The sequence below is a fragment of the Mastigoproctus giganteus genome, chromosome 4 (genome assembly GCF_048544385.1).
Source record: "Mastigoproctus giganteus isolate SK-2022 chromosome 4, ASM4854438v1, whole genome shotgun sequence".
NCBI classification, from domain to species: Eukaryota; Metazoa; Arthropoda; class Arachnida; order Uropygi; family Thelyphonidae; genus Mastigoproctus; species Mastigoproctus giganteus.
In genome coordinates this window covers 8,077,272-8,093,978 of record NC_143578.1, presented here as the reverse complement: position 1 = coordinate 8,093,978, position 16,707 = coordinate 8,077,272, and the positions used below count along the sequence as shown (strand labels likewise).

General features: G+C 38.0%; 1 protein-coding gene across 1 annotated transcript; it reads right to left on the bottom strand.

Moving 5' to 3' along the window:
• Positions 1-209: 209 nt before the first annotated feature.
• On the bottom strand, positions 210-16,304 carry LOC150086365 (uncharacterized). The gene is made up of 6 exons (XM_090371332.1): positions 16,208-16,304; positions 10,774-10,829; positions 7,863-7,988; positions 6,710-6,793; positions 1,823-1,865; positions 210-278 (listed from the first exon to the last, which is right to left on the bottom strand). Coding segments are annotated over exons 1-6 (345 nt in total). The 5' UTR covers positions 16,242-16,304; the 3' UTR covers positions 210-276.
• Positions 16,305-16,707: the final 403 nt, after the last annotated feature.

Here is a 16,707-nt window from a genome sequence, read left to right as displayed (position 1 = left end):
TCGTGTATTTTATTTTTCATATATTGCAGTACATGGTAGATGGGTTTCTTTGAAACAAAATAACATTGCTCATTGTGCATTTTATTGTGCATATTTCTTCCATGGTGCCACATTGATCAGAAACATTTTGGTGCCTTTCTTTACTATTGAAAAACTAAGAAATCTAAGGAGAAAAATTAAACAAATTTCAAAACTCCAAGACCCGTTCGCTGGTTACATGGTACTTTTCTTGCTTCACTGGAGCAGCCGCGATGGACAGTATTTTTCTAAAATTATTTCTGAAATATATTTAAATACTTATTAGCATTTCAGACTTAAACTCAACATTTGTTATCGTAGACATTTTATATAAAGTGAGAAAAATTGTTTATTTTGTTTTTATCATTAATTGTTTTAGTAATAATAATTTATTTATTACATTAATAAAACATTTAAGTGATTCACCAGATTTCTTAGAATTAAAATTTCTTCTTATTTTGGTCTCGTGTGAATGGTTCATGGTTATTTCTTTGAGCATTTAGTCAGGAATTTTCTTTTTCTAAGATTGGGAATAGGTTGCAACCACGTTTGTATAACACTTTACTTATTGTGTCTCTACGATCTCCTTTCTGTCTTGGTGGAATTGTTGGTGTTCCTTACGCAGAACCAAGAACCGGATATGAAGTTCAAGTGAAATTCAAGAGACTCCAGTTTTCAATGTGCTCCAGTTTAAATTAAGGTGATAGAACTTTTCTTATGTCCAGACTTTTGCAGTCGATTCTCTTGGACCCAGAAAACTCAGTTGTGGTCACATGGAAACACATTATCACCCTCTCTGCCCTTCTGGTACTAGGAAGTTTGATCATGCTAACCATTCTACCAAACCATCTTTAACAACAAAAGTCTTTCATCGAATCTTATCAACACGGAAGTAATTTTTATCATCGGTTTTCTATTTTATGGACGAGTTTAGCAGCGTCGAGTGAAGGACAAATCGCTCAAGTCCTGGAAACTGGATTTTAGTCGAGGAAACAGGCAAATCAAATCAATAATGAACAAACATGAAAGAAAATTACGGAAGATGCATAGCTTTTGCTTCCTTGTTTTGCTAAAAACACACAAAACAACAGTTTCACTGGGTGGCCACTGCTTCCTTGTGCATTGCTGATTTCCTGCTCATCCGTCCAATTCAAACAAGAAACATCTCTTTTGAGCATAATCTTATTGGGACCCGATATCATACACAGAAATCTGATTGAGAGTAGTAGACTAAGAGATTTTTCGACATTTGTTTTTGTTTCAAATCCGCAATGACCACAATTAGGTAGTGAATTGTTTGATTTGTGTGAGCTCTTTCCAACGGTGCATAATAAGCTATAGGTTGTCGAAAAAACTTTTTGTCCACCTCAGATATTTTAGCCCCATTTCTCAGACAAATTTTTGTCGACAACGATCGATATGGCGTTATGTTGATCCATACGATGTACAAACCCATGCAAAAGTTCAAGTCAGTAGGTTGAGTGGTTCCAGAGATACAATGGTGTGACAGACGGAGGGACAGACAGACAACTGAGAAACATTTTAAGGGTCCTTCGTCCGACTACAGACCCTAAAAACCTATTTAAAATTAAAAACGTAATAAAGGTACAAAAACCCAATCGTAGCCGCTGAACTACTTAAGAGGGCCCAGAAAATGGAAATTCCAAGAGGGAATGATTAGCGTATGACAAAATTAATATAGGATTACTTTTGACATATTTGATTTGATATAAGAGTATTTGAAAAAAAAAAAAATCGCTTTCTCAAAGTGAAATAATACTAATTCAAACTAATCAATACTCACAATATTCAAAGCAATCTCCTTCAAAATCTTCTGGCACACATTTCTGAAAAACAAAACGAAAGAGCAGTTGTAATAAAAAAAAATTCTAAAAAAAACAAACCACTTATTTCAGTTAAATGCAAAGTTGGTAATAAAGCAATTTTAAAGATTTAAAAAATACAATGCGTTATAAATGCAGAAATACATATCTTAGGAAAAGAAATATTTAAGTACCTCATCTAACAAAAGACATTTTGTTACCGTTTAATGTTTTTCAATGTGACAGTTCATGCTACTGGATGAACTAAAACTTATCCAAAAATAAGCATAAACCAATGTATTTCTGTGTGGATTTATAGACACCGATGAGCCAAAACAGTATGACCACCTACCTAATATGATGTTGGTCTTCCACATGCAGCTAAAACAGCTCGTACCCCGCGAGGTATCGACACTGCAAGATTTCAAAATGTGTGTTGTGGTATCTGGTAACAACACGTGACCAGCTATTCCTTTAACTTTTGGAAGGCCCGTGGTTGAGACGCCGCAGATCGGAGTTGCTGCTCCAACACAAACCACAGATGCTCGATGGGATTTATGTCATGTCTGTCATGTCTGGGAAATTTGGAGGCCAGGGCAACACCTGGAAGTCTTCATGTTCCGCGAACCTGACTCGAAGAATTCGGGCGGTGTGGCCTGGCGCATTATCCTGCTGAAAGACGGCATTGCCAGAGGAGACCGTCGCCATGAAAGGGTGTATCTGGTCAGCATTGCTGTTTAGGTAGGTGGTTGACATCACAGTGCCCGGCACATGGATGACTGGACCCAGGATTCCCAGCAGAACATCGCCCAAAGCATGACATCACAGCCACCGGCTTCTTTTCGTCCCACGGTGCATTCAGGCTCCATCACACCTCCAGGTAAACGACGCAAACGTACCCGGCCGTCCACATGGTGCAACAAGAAACGTGATTCATCGGAATAGACGACCTTCTTTCAATCACTCAAGGTCCAGTTTCGATGCTCGCGGGCCCATTGTAGGCGGTGTCATGGTGAACCGTGGGTAGCATGGACACTCATGGCGGACTGCGGCTATGCAGCTCCATTTCCAGTAGGGTTCAATGTATTGTGTGTTGCGATTCCCGTCCGGTCACAGCATTCCAATCACCGGCGAGTTGCATCACAGTCGCCTTTCTATTGCGACATACCATCCGGGAGAGCCTTCGCTCACCTCGAGCATCGATTAACCACAGTCATTCATCACCTCGCCGGCGGTTCGTGGATTTCCCCTACGTCGAGTACTTTCAGTTGGTACTAACCATGGCTGACCGTGAGCATCCCAACAGCCGTGCCGTTTCGGAAATGCTCTGACCCAGTCGTCTGACCATTACAATTTGGCCTTTGTCAAACTCGCTTAAGTCCGCTGCCTTTCCCATCTGAAGAACAAGAGTAACAGTGATTAACGGAGCTCAGTATCAGGTGTTTTTACACAGTGTCTAAACAAGTGCATGCGCCATAGCTCCTCTGCTGTTGCTTCTATTTGCATAACTACTCGCTGGTCATAATGATTTGGCTCATCGGTGTATAAGTAAGAATTAAATGAAGAGAAAAACTTTTGGAATGAATAGAGACAACTCATATTATAGAAAAAATGTTCTGACAAGGAAACTGTTGTCTTAATTATAATGGACAATCCTTTTCTACTAAACTAACAGATAATCATTTGCCTCAGCTTTACTTCTTCCTCGAATGAAAGCGTTCCTCATGATAAACAAGTTGTTCAATCTCCAGGTGACCTTCCTGATGGGTCCAGACCTGTTCTGAGAAGTATGTTGTGCACGCTACTGTACGGAGGTAATCATTCCCCATGTGCCTCTGTTCTGAGGTGGCATTGGTCCGGAGTTCGTGTTTATGGATGATATCACCACACCCCATCGCACTGCAGCTGCTTTTGATTCGTATGGATTGACTTGCCCGTTCTACTGATATAAATCCAATCGAACACATATGGGACGCTATGGCACGTCTAGAGGCACGTCCACACCCACCAGAAAAATGTTCACCAGCCGAAGATAGCGCTGACAGAGCAATTGACGATGTTACTGCAAGAACTTATCAACAACATTGTTCTAAGTATGAAAAGGCGGTGCAAAGCCTGCATCGACATTAGGGGTGGCCATATCTCCTACTGAAGACCACATCTTCCATTTGTCCAATCGTTGGCAGTGATGCGTCTGTATCACAGCAGCCGGTGCTATGTTGCCATTTTGAATAAAGTCCCTCTGTATTGTTTTGTTTCCGTTGTTGTGTCGATATTGTTTCCTTATTTTCTGTACCTCACGAGGTTCCTTTGGTATGCCTTTCCGATACCCAGGCCACTGCTCTGAGAAGCTACAGATGAAAACGTGACTGGTCCTTAAATTTTGCACACCATTGTATGTTCAAGGCTTAGACCTAAATGGATTTCAGATAAAGTATCTAGACAAGCCGTTACTCCACATTCAAGTTGAGGGAACAGATATGAATAATTTGGTTGCTTGAATATGCACTCTTTGTTCTCTCAAAATAGTTCGTAGCGCATAGTTCTCATCATCATCCTTAAATATGGGTATGCAGGACTGCCTTAAAACAAGAATCACTTTCGTACCAAACTAAACCTGCGATTTTTAGAATTACATGGTAAATGAATCTGATATTATCTCCGAGGTGAAACTTCAAAAACAAAATATGCATCATTGGGTTATTACTTTTATATCTTCAGAAGTGGTCTTTTCGAAAAATTCTACGAGCTCACAATTTTATGGCCTTTTTCACTGAAAAGATAAAAGTGGCCTTGCTCTGTTATTTTGCTTTTGCTTGCAGATTTTTTTAAACTTTTTTTAGTATACTTGGGTTTATATCAGAGTAGTGCTCTTTCTGTTCGTCTTATGGATCCTCCGTAGAGTTTGGGTTAGAAGTAGTTTATAACGGTAATGATGACGCGTCTATTTTTTTAGGTCAGACCGATGTCATTTGGGAATCGTTAATCTACGAGTTTGGACACTTTTCCTACTTATGATGCTCATGTACAAGTTCAAGGCTGCTGATCGTTTGTAGTCACAAACGATTGCTATCCTTAGAATGGTTTACTGGATGCTATGTTTCTAAGCAATGAGATTATCTGTGTGCTTGTGTTGTTGGGCCTGTATGGTATTTCTTGGTAATGGAGGGCTAATATCTGACATTTCACCGAAGAAATTTTTATTGACAAAGAAATTAAGAATGTTTCTTTAGATTATGAGAATTTTAATTTGATTTGATATAGTGTTTTTATCTTGCAAAATGTTTGTATTTCTTATCTTGAAAAACGGATTTTTACGTTGAGAAATACACTCTTCGACAAAATTACAGAGCAAATGTTTTATTTTATCGTGAACAGCTTGCTCAGTGGGATTACCACTTCTCCAGTACTCAGGATGGAAAGTGATCATAGCTTAAATGATTCTTTGAGATGGTGGGGCGTTAGACGATTTGAAGCCGTACAGTCGAAGGGCGAGGTGGCAGTTTGGTTTAATGTCACACGTCTCGGCACTAATTAAGCAGCTTCAGGAGACAAAAACATTACAAGAATATTAATTATCTGGCCAAGATCACCTGAAGGCTACGTCAACCAGAACAGACCGGTGTCTGACTCTAACAACAAGACGGAACCCCTACGGTATTCTGTCACCAACTGTCTCTTGAGGTCGCTATGGCCACAGGTTAAAACATTTTCAAAGAGACTGTGTTAGGAATTCAAATGGACTCTACGCAAGGAAGCCAGTGGTTTGTATCCCATTAACCCCAAACCATCGAAAGCTTGTTCAAACTGATAACACGAAAATGTGACTTGAAGCTTTGGCTAGTGGGGTGCAGTTCTGTTCTCTGATGAATTCCCTTTTAGCCTACAAACGGACTCTAGACGTTATTTCATATGGAGACAAAGAGTCATCGGCAAGTTCCGTGCAACAAGTCAGAAAGGGAAATTTGCGGTGTGTGTTCTCGCATAGGGAAAAGTAATAACCAACGGTTGCACCCTTCTTAATGGTTAATGAAAGGTATACCGTAACTAGTCTCGGCGAGAAGTACCGAGAATATGTAATCGAACCCTGTGTGCGTCTTTTTCAGGGATGTAGTTGGACCAGATTTTCATTTATTTCTATTCAGATTTCTTAATAATTTCTTAGTATACGGAAAGGAATCATATTGTTGATTTTCTATGTTTTTAATAACAAAACGACTATGTAATAATGGTTTCCCTAATTAAATATGTCCAAAATCATCTTTAAAACATTTCATCTATCCTTCTTTTAGCACACGGCAAAGCCACTGCACAAAGAGCTCAAGTGGTGGAGAAATATCTTGAAACTGAAGATATCCAACGAATGCCTTGGCCACACACGTTCGAAAATCCGATCGAACGTGTGTGGGATGCCCTTGGACATCGTGTTGGATGCCGATAGCCAACTACTCTGTTAATTTGTTAGCTGAAGTGTGCGGCGCTGATGAAAGAATGGAGTTTGTTGCCATACAATCTTATGAACACTCTTATATCGAATATGGTTCAGCGATGTCAGGCCTGTTTAGCTGTTGGTGGGGATCATATGCAGTATTGATGTCCGGTGACCATATTTTCGAGAACCTTGTGTGGACTTCTTTAATGTGAACTGTTGGATACTGTTATTCAATCCCCTATAAATGTACCCTGCTGTTAAGTGTATTAAGACGGTTATTTTGATATTGTTGACACCCACAAAGATATCACAATTCATATTTTCAGGTACTGTAATTTATCACCGTTATTAACTATTCAGTCATGTTTTTGCTCCCAATAATTATTTTCACGAGAAATTAAGAAATGACTGACGGATCAAAAGAAAATATGCTTACCGATATTTCTAAACTTATTTCGCTTAAGAAATCGTCCAGTCGTCGTCTTCTGACAACAGCACAATAAAAGGCGTCCAGTACTTTCTGAAAGTAAAATTAATTGCAGCAGTAATTTACAATAAATACACGGTAGTTTATTCTTAGCAAAATATAAAATGCCCTGAAAAAATATTAGGGAATGTGGCTACTAATGCAGCTGAAGTTCTATTTGGGTTTTATTTAATTATTAATCTTACATTTTTTTAAAATTCTCATTCGTGGGATGTGGCAACATCGTTTGGACCAGTCTTTGTACAATCTGAGTGTGGAAGGCAGAAGAAATTGGTAGTCAATACGGTTTAGATTCAATCTCCAGATGAGAGGGTCTTCAGTATAAAGAGATCAAATTAAGGAAATGCATTTTCCTCTTAGACTCTGAAGCGACCACTTGGGCAAAGTTAACAACACACGGAGAGATTAGAAGAAGGGCTACCGTTTTTAGCATTCGGCGACAGGGACTACGGTCATTCAAAGCAGATGTACCTCCCCACCTTCGCGCTTGACCACTTGTATACGAGGGCAGTTTGTTCTATACGACGAAATGTCCACACAAGAACATGTGGGACCGGTGCAGGTGGTGGGAATTCTTGGTCCATCGCTCTACACGGGTTTGCACATAGCCTCATGCTCCTTCTTTTCTAGACAAAGTGAACTGGTCCAGTTGTCTTCTATTGTTCCCTCCTTCAGAACAAATAAAAAATAAGTAAATTTCCTGTTTATACTCCGGCACGACAACCAAGTCAGTAGAGTTTACAATAAATCATCGATACAAATATTTATCGTATTTAGTAGTCACGGGCTTGTACCCCTGTCCACTCAAATAACGCGTGTTAAGCACCCTAGCTCCTGACCACTCGGCTATTGCTCGGAACCGTTCACGTATGTAAATCTTGCTGACTGCACATGTGTGAAACTTTCATACAGCTCGATCAGGAGATTCTGATTTGTTTTTCCGGCTGCTGTTAAAAAAATGTCATCTTGTTTTTATTGTTATAAAATCATGTGAACTGATTGTTCATTTAAGTATTCGTATAAAAATATCACACTGAATGAAACAAATGTAAACCGGAGGTTGTGTATTTGTTAAAATAAAGTTAAAAGTTCAATTGCCTACCCAGATTCTTTTTCTCCGTTCCAGTCCATCAACAACTTTTTCGCACAGATCGCTGACGACATCGACATCTTCGATGGTAGAGTTTACATTTTCTCTGTAGCAATCGGTAAAATTGCGAACATTATACTGTAAAAGAAATGAAATCGGGAAGTAACTCCTTTAAAGCATCTCTGAGCCAAGAACAGATTAATAAAATTAATAGACTATTGATGTAATCAAAGGATAAACTTAATAGATCAATTACAAAAATATGTTTAGAATTTCCACCTCTAAATTATTGATTGAAGAGCTTCCTTTAATATTATATAATCAATGGTATTTTATAAAGGTTTATAAATTTTTATGTCGTCAGCAAATATTGTTTATTTTGGAAAATAATTCCTGCGAACAACTTGGAAATTGACAGTTACAAATCGAAACTATTAAATCTCAAAAAAGTTGACAGGTGTGGACATTAACTTGGAGTTTCAGAAAATATGAAAAATTAAATTTAAAAGATGCAGATATATCTTTCGCTTCAAAGCAAGCCTTGAATTCAGATATCAAGCCGTGTCTCTGAGCACATAATTGATTCACTTTCCCTACTAATCTGAAATTCATCAAAATCTTTTATTAAATTACATGGACCATTCATATTATTCAAATATGGGTACAGCTGCTCCATTTAATAAGGAAATAAACAGGGAAAGTTCTGAAGGAGCCGTTTCTCTATGAATCACGGCCTACTGAAATGTGCTACTTGTGCGATGTTTGCAGGGTCTTCTTGATCAGAACATGATGGAACCAAGTTGAATATCTTTGAGGGTGCTCGGTGCAAACAGTACGTGGAAATTTGTCATTAACTCAATGTCCTGATAGGTGTCTCGGCGTCTGAACACCGAATAAGTATTTTTATATACATTCAAACATAAGGATTTTTTGGGGCGCAGACGACAGTAGTTTATCAAATTCTAATGGGAAGTTAAAAGATTTTGTGAAACTAAGAGAAGAGTGGATGAGAAACTTAAGAATGGCAATTCAAGTGGATAGGAGCTATCCGATTATATTAAGGTATCCAACAGAAGAGCTAAACAAATACTTTGCTAATTATGAGAGCATTTTTGGATTCATCGGGCAGTCTCCGAGGAGTAATGTGCGAATGTACTACAAGTTCACAAAGGGGAATCAAAGATTGACATGATTAATTGCAGTTCTGTTAATTTGCCTTCTAATGGAGTCACTGGTTGAAGAAGTAATGCAGGAGCATCTAGACAGGACTGCAACACTTATATGTCAGTCACAGCCGGATTGTTTTTAAGGGGCGATTTTGTGTGTGCAATTTCATTGAATAAAATGATGCAGTGACAAAGGAATTCAACGGAAAAATTAATTTTGTTATAATATACTTGGATTTCCAGAAAGCGTTTGATACTGTTGCACATAAAATATTGTTGTAAAAAAGTGGAGCAGTTTGGGATTAATGTTGGTCCATACTGCTATTAATATAAGGGCGGTTGAGTGGAAGAAGACAAAGAGTTGTTGTCGATTGGCAGTGCTCCTTGTGGAACAGTTAATTGCTGAATGAGAGATAAATAAATGAACTTTTCATTTATTTCTCATTTATTTTTAATATATTATAAATATACTTATTCTCTATAGCAGCGTTTCTCAACCGGTGGTACATGAATAACGGACGTTTGAATTTTTTTAAATTTATGAAATTTTAATAAATCCTCTGCGTGGAGGATTTAGTTAAGGTCTGCGTGAGGATTTCAGGGCTGCAGATGAAATATTACAATATTGGTAAATTTTTTTACGGAACACAATATTCTTTGGAAGAACATTGGCTTGTGTACTGATGGAGCTCAGGCTTTAAGAGGAAAGCATGGCGTGTAGCTACAATGGAGAAAGTCGCTGTTGAACTCAGTTAATTCACTGCATTATTCGCCGTGAATCATTGGTTGCAAAAGCCATACCAGAAAAACTGAAAACTGTTTTAAATCAGTCGGTTAATATTGTTAATTTTATTAAATTCCGTGCAGTAAAATTTCTGATATTCAACGTTTTATGCCAAGAGAAGGGGAGTGACCATGAAAAACTACTACTGCATAGCGAAGTCAGATGGTTGTCCAGAGGTAAAGCTTTAAACCGACTTTTAGAACTTCGTTCGGAAGTGCGAGTTTTCCTTTTAGATTCAATATTCGAATTAAAAGATGATTTCTTTGATGAATTATGGTTGGCTAGATTAGCCTATTTAGCTAATATTTTTGGAAGACCTTAATGATCTGAATTTAACTTTAACTTTACGAGGAACAAACGTGGTGGCTCTTTTCACAGTTAGTGACAAAGTAAATGCAACAACCAAAAAACTTGAGATATTCATGAAAGTATTGGATAAAAAGGTCTTACGTTTCCTACCAACTTCAGAAAGTTTTCTTGGAGAAAACAATTTAAATTTGAGACAAGGATTATTATTAAATATAAAAAGGCATAGTTTTCAGTTAAAACATAATTTCGAATTGTATTTCCCAGAAGATTATGAAAAAGAAAGCTGGATCAGGAATCGGATTATTTCTCCAGATTATGTACCAGATTATCTTTCTTCTGAAGAAAAAGAGCAACTTTTAGAAATTTATTTTGACAGAAATTTAATGGTTGGTTTTAAAATCAACCCTTTAATCAACTTTTGGATTAAGCATAAGAAAACGTTTAAAGAAATTTGAGAAAAGGCAATATAATTTTTAATGCCATTTTGTTCGACCTATTCAGGTCAAACAGGATTTTATTTTATGCTGAAGAAGACCAAACATTAAATAATGTTATCAAACATTAAAGCTATTTTCATACAGCTGGGAAGTTTAGATAATATAGAATAACAATCTGGAGATAGTAGAATCGTTATTATTAATAATAAAAATGAGTTAATACCTACCCGAAATGCATCTTCGTTCACGATGCAGCCTTCGATATTATTTTCAACTATACCTCCTGAAAGAGAAAATAATTTCTTCAAATAGGTTTCTGGAGTTGGAAATGTTCATGTTCACAATGCCTACACGAACCTACACCAACCGTTATGAACTATACTATTCATTTTACTTATTTTATTTCATTTTATTAGTATTACCTTAACAACTGTAATTTATTTTATTTTAATTTAATAAAAGTTTATAACGGTTGCTGGAAGATCGGGCAGTCATTGTAAATTTTAAATGTAATATAAAGTCGAAGTTTCAGTTGATGGTTAAAAATAAATAAGCAAGGTATGACAGATACACCAAAACGCGCAATGCGGCAGATAAGAATGAAAAAGTACATATAAGTATATAACGATAGATGTCTGATGTATATAACTATGTAAGAATAGATGTCTGATATATATAAGTATGTAAGGATAATTAAGTTTGATATATATAAGTTTGAAAGGATAGATAAGTCTGATAAAACTTGCACATATGGAGGTGAAAAATAAACAAAGTGCCAAGGACTAGAAGGGTAAGGATAGCAGAAAAAAAGAAGTATTGTAGGTTTTTTATTAGCTCATCTGCTTCTGTGGCCATAATGCACCTCACGAAGGTTTTGCCTTTTACTCTGATCCAAGCCCGAGGCAGGATTCAAATTCGCGACCTTTAGGTTGCCACGAAGGCACTTTACCCACATGGCTGGCCCGGTCGGCTGTAGGTGTGTGTGTGTTTTTTTTTTTTTTTTTTTTTTTTTTTGTTTTTCTTTAATGTGATCAGCAAACACGAGAGGTATTAGAACCTATAGTACTTAGTACCGTGCTTGGGTTGGAGGTTCAGAAGACGAAAGAAGATATTTGTTGACACTGGACTTGAACTTCTGTAGATTGTAATTTTCAGGAAATACGTATGAAGGAAGGTTGTTCCAGAAAGCGGCAGTTGAATGAATAAATGAGGAAGATGAGAAGTTGGTTCTGTGAGTTTGATGTTGGACAGAAAATGGATCTTGGCTTGTGTTTGGACTGTTTTGAAAGAGAGAGGGGGAATTATAGAAGCCAATTCAGAAGAACAGTACCCACGGAAATATCTGTAGAAGAGGCATGCAGCAGAAATAGAAATGAGAAAGCGAGTGGAGAGACTCTGTTAGAGATGAATCATTAATTAACCTAACTGCCCTCTTCTGAATGGAATCAAGAAGCCTGAGAGAGGTTTTGGGGGCATCACCCCAAATGTGGGAACAATATTCCATGGTAGGGCGGATTTGCGATTTATACAGAGTGAGCAGCTTTTTGGAAGAAAAGTAACGCCGACGCCGACAGCGAAAGAGAAAACGAAGTTTTTTAGATGCAGAGAAAGCAATATTTGTAATGTGCTTGTGCCAAGAGAAATTAGAAGTTAGGATAATCCCCAAAAGAGATATATCATTTTGCCTAGAAATCGGAGTGTCACTAAAGATAAGCATAGGAGCAGAATCCTTTTTGCGAGATATAAGACAAGACCAAGTAGTTTTAGAAGGGTTGAAATCAACTAAGTTGTCGTTGCCCCACTGGAGAATTACCCGAAGATCATCATTTAAGGAATTGGTAGTAGATTTTCGAGAAGTTGAAGAGATTGAGCAGGACAAGGTCTCTGAAAATGGAAAGTGGAATGCAATGTGCTATCATCAGCAAAACTATGGATAGGATTTCCAGTCAATGGAAGAAGGTCATTAATATACAAGAGGAAAAGAGTGGCAGAAAGAACTGAACCTTGGGGGACACCGGCATTAGTGGAGAAGTTAGAAGACAGAGAGCTATCTACCATCACCCTCAGTGAGCGATCAGAGAGAAAACTGGATAACCAATTACTAAAAACAGTTGGCAAACCATAACATGGAAGCTTGTTTAGAAGACCTTTATGCCAAACACGATCAAAAGCCTTTGAGATGTCAAGAGCAACTGCTTGTGTTTCACTGAACCTTTCCATTGAATTAGTCCATAAATGGGTAACATAAGCGAGAATATCTCCAGTGGATCGACACTGACGGAATCCATACTGGTGATTGTTGATCAGACGGAAGGTTTCTAGGTAGTTTAAGAGTTGCTGGTTAATTGATTTCTCCATTACTTTAGAAAGAGTAGAAATAATTGCAATGGGACGATAATTGGATGGGAGGGATTTGTCACACTTTTTAGGAACTGGCTGGATATGAGTAAATTTCCAAGCAGAAGGAAAAACACCTTTGGAATAAGAAAGTAAAAAAAAGGCGGCAAAGAATAGGAGTAAGTTCAGGAGCGCAGGTTTTGAGAACGAGTGGAGAAATACCATCAGGACCTGGAGCTTTCTTAACATCAAGTTTCATAAAATTTTTCTGATATCCTTTTGACGGAAGACCACAGGAGGCATTGAATGGAGCGTGTTGGGAATGGTGGGAGGTATTTTACCAAGATCATTAATACATGAGTTGGAAGAAAAATGGGATGCTAGCAAGTCAGCTTTATCCTTGGCTGAAGTGGTAACAGAACCATCTGGTTTGGACAGAGCTGGGAGGAAAGGTGGACAAAAGTTGCGGCCCATAGCTTTGGCAAGAGACGAGAATGCTCGGCTACCATTAGGGCAAGAAGCAAGTTTTCTACTCTTAGCCTGTTCCAACTCTAGTTTGGACTGATTAATAACTGCTTTACAATTGTTGCGAGCTTTGGTGTAGGCAGAAAATGAAACTGAAGAATTAGAAACAAGCCAATTACGATATGCAACATTCTTCTCTTGAACAGCCTTGGCACATTTATTGGAAAACCAAGGTTAAATAAAGTACGAGATTTTAAAGTGGAGTGTGGGATAAAGGATTTCATTCCTGCAAGAATAATTTCACTGACACGATCGGAGCAAACGTTGACATCAGAAGTTTTGAAACAGTAATCCGACCAAGGAAAAGAAGAAAAGAAGTCTCGCAGGTCATCCCATTTTGCATTCTTGTAATGCCAAACCACACGAGGTTGGGAATATCCATGAGATAGAGGCTCCATTGGAGAAGGGACAATCACCAAGTTGTGATCTGAAGTGACAAAAGGACCTCTCACTTCGACCGTGTACTTAGAAGAGTTGTTTGTGAGAAAAAGATCAACCGTATTGTCTGTATAATTAGGATTGTCCGGTATTCTTGTAGGTAAATGAACAATCTGTTCAAGGTCATTAGTAATTGCAAAAGCCTCAGCATCTCGACCAGCTGGGTCGGTGTGACTAGAAACCGGAAGCCAGCTGGAGTTGTGAACATTAAAATCACCAAGGAAAATTACCTCACTGTTAGGAAAGTTGGACTGGAGAAAGTCGAGTTGCAAAGAGAGAAAGTCAAAGAGCTCCAAGTGATTAGTTTAGTTGGGAGAACGGTATAGACAACAGATGAATTTGAAACAATGAGGTGCAGAGATTTTAAGCCAGAGAAGATCAAAGAGAGGAGATTCCAAATTGCCAAGTCTCTGACAGGGAATATCAGAACGGACATATGCACAAGTACCACCTTTGAGGCGAAAGGAATAATACAGCGAATAATTTGGGCATCTGAGATGAGCAGTAGTTGATTCAACTGATAACTGAGATTCAGTCAGAAAAAGTACATGGGGTTTGACAGATGCAAGTGGAAATGGACATCGTTGAGATTAGAATTGAGACCACGTATATTTGTGAAATGAATTAGGAAGTGCTTGGGAGGTTTAGATCTTTTCGCAGATAAGCTTGCTCTATTAGTTTGACAATTCATAGTGTATTTAATAGTATGAAAAAGTGGGTGGGACATGCTGTATGAAGTAATGAAAATTTTTGGATATGGTGTACACTTGGTAACAATATACAGAAATCCTTGACATAACGTGGCCTCGACAATGCTCCCCGCATACACACTTCTCAGACTTCCTCCAGTCACTATCTGGCAGAGTAGAGCAGAGCAGAAGTTTGTAAAGGCGAAAGAATATTAATATCCTAAATGTTATGAAGAATTAAGAAAATTATGGACTGAATTGCAAAGACAATTAGAGGAGATTAAACTGTAAAGTAAAATGATAAATACAAATTATTAAACAAAATAAAGTAAAATAAAATAAAAGCTGAGAGAGCTGTTATCAGATATGGGTGGGCAAATGTAGGTATAAGTCGAAAACAAGGATAGCAAAAATGCAAAATCTGATGTCAGCTGAAATAAATATTGATACATGGTTAGGTATTTCATCAGGAGACTACACCTGACCTTGTATCAGGAACTGCGTTTCAATATGTGTCAATAACAGTGTTAGAGAGGGGAAATAAATCCAAAAAGCAAAAAGAATAAAATTAGCATATTCTCTTAGAGTATGGATGAGGTAGTCCCTAACTCCAGCAAATGTGTAATTGTAAAACCAAGTTTGGTGTTCCAATGCAAAATACTTGTTCAGTTGATTAGCAGCATTAGCTGAGTTATCTAAGACTATCCCGCACCCACTGCAAAGGATCTGAATTTAATCGCTTTCTTCTGATTTGTGTTCGCTTAGATTCCTTTTCCCCGATCCTCGCTTTCTTGATGAGCTTTTTCATACGTGGACTGGCCTTCATAACTTTATCTGTGGTTTTACACTGAAAGGAAAGAATTTATGGGATAACTCGGTACTGAGCAACGTGACGCTATAAACACACTTGTAGCTGGCAAACCAACCACTTGGCAGATATATATCGCGGAGATGGTACAGAAATTGCACTGTCCCCATTGTAAGTATCAGGTGTGTATCATAAATATGCAGTTTTCGGAAAAACATCTCATCGTGGACAGCGCTGTTGGCGGAGAAATGGTGGATGAACGAGGCCATTGGCATCTATCTTTCATTGTTTCAGCTAACCGGAGAGCAGAGTTGCACAAATTACCACCGACTTTAACGATGTAGGTGACCGAAAGGTCTCCATAAAAAGACCATCAGGAAATCATTAGCCCCAATAGGTTAATTGTTATAACATACTTCCATCTGTTGTTGTGGAAGTAGATGGTTGGAAAAATTAAAGGAAGCACTAGACAAATTCTTGGCGGCTATACGTTTTTTTTTTTGGCTGCTTTCTTGCATCATTTGCCACTGTTGTTACTGTTAGTCATGGAGTGGATAAGTAAATGATGTTTACTAGATTAATATTTTTAATAAAAAATAATCAAAAAATTCGTATTTTACGTTAAAATCTTCAGGTTTGCCTTTCTTCTCTACCTCCTCCAAAACATATTCCGATCATAAATAGTACCATTTAAATCCGTGAGGCGTTAGCAGTTCTAGTGTCGCTCCATGGTCCTAGTTGCTCCAGCAAAAAGAACTTTAAATATCTGTTTGCGAAATAGCGTTTAAGTATAATTATATCTGTTCTAAAACTGTTGAAAGCACATATGAAGCGTGAACAAAATAAAAAAATTTAAACACTTACTGCAAGGCTGGCATAATTCGTCTTTTATTGCCATTTCGTCTTTTTGCCTGTCGGTTCTCCACCTCTTTCTGTCCGTGCGTTGACAGCAGCAACCCCAGAGAAGAGCTAAAGCTAGCACGAATTGGATATGCATTGATCGTTTCATGGAGGTCCGAAGATAATAGATTTCCGTTTGATTCTACAAGCACCACAAGCCAGACACCGTCAGACAACGTGTTACAAGCACCACAGTGAGGAAACCCTCTGTTCTAACGAACAAAGCGTGCTGCCTTTTAAATGCAGTTAAGGTTTTCCTTATGCAGTAAATTGCACTATTTTAGGAGCATTGAATTGCTGCTGCATTCTTCTCATTGGACCACCACATATTAACGCAACTGACCGAATGGTGTCTGTGGCGTAATCTTTGCACTATTTTCGCTCAACAGGCATGGCTTCCTCTTGTTTCCAATCAGAGGCTCATATTTTAAAAATAATTTAATATCAGAAGATATTATATTCGT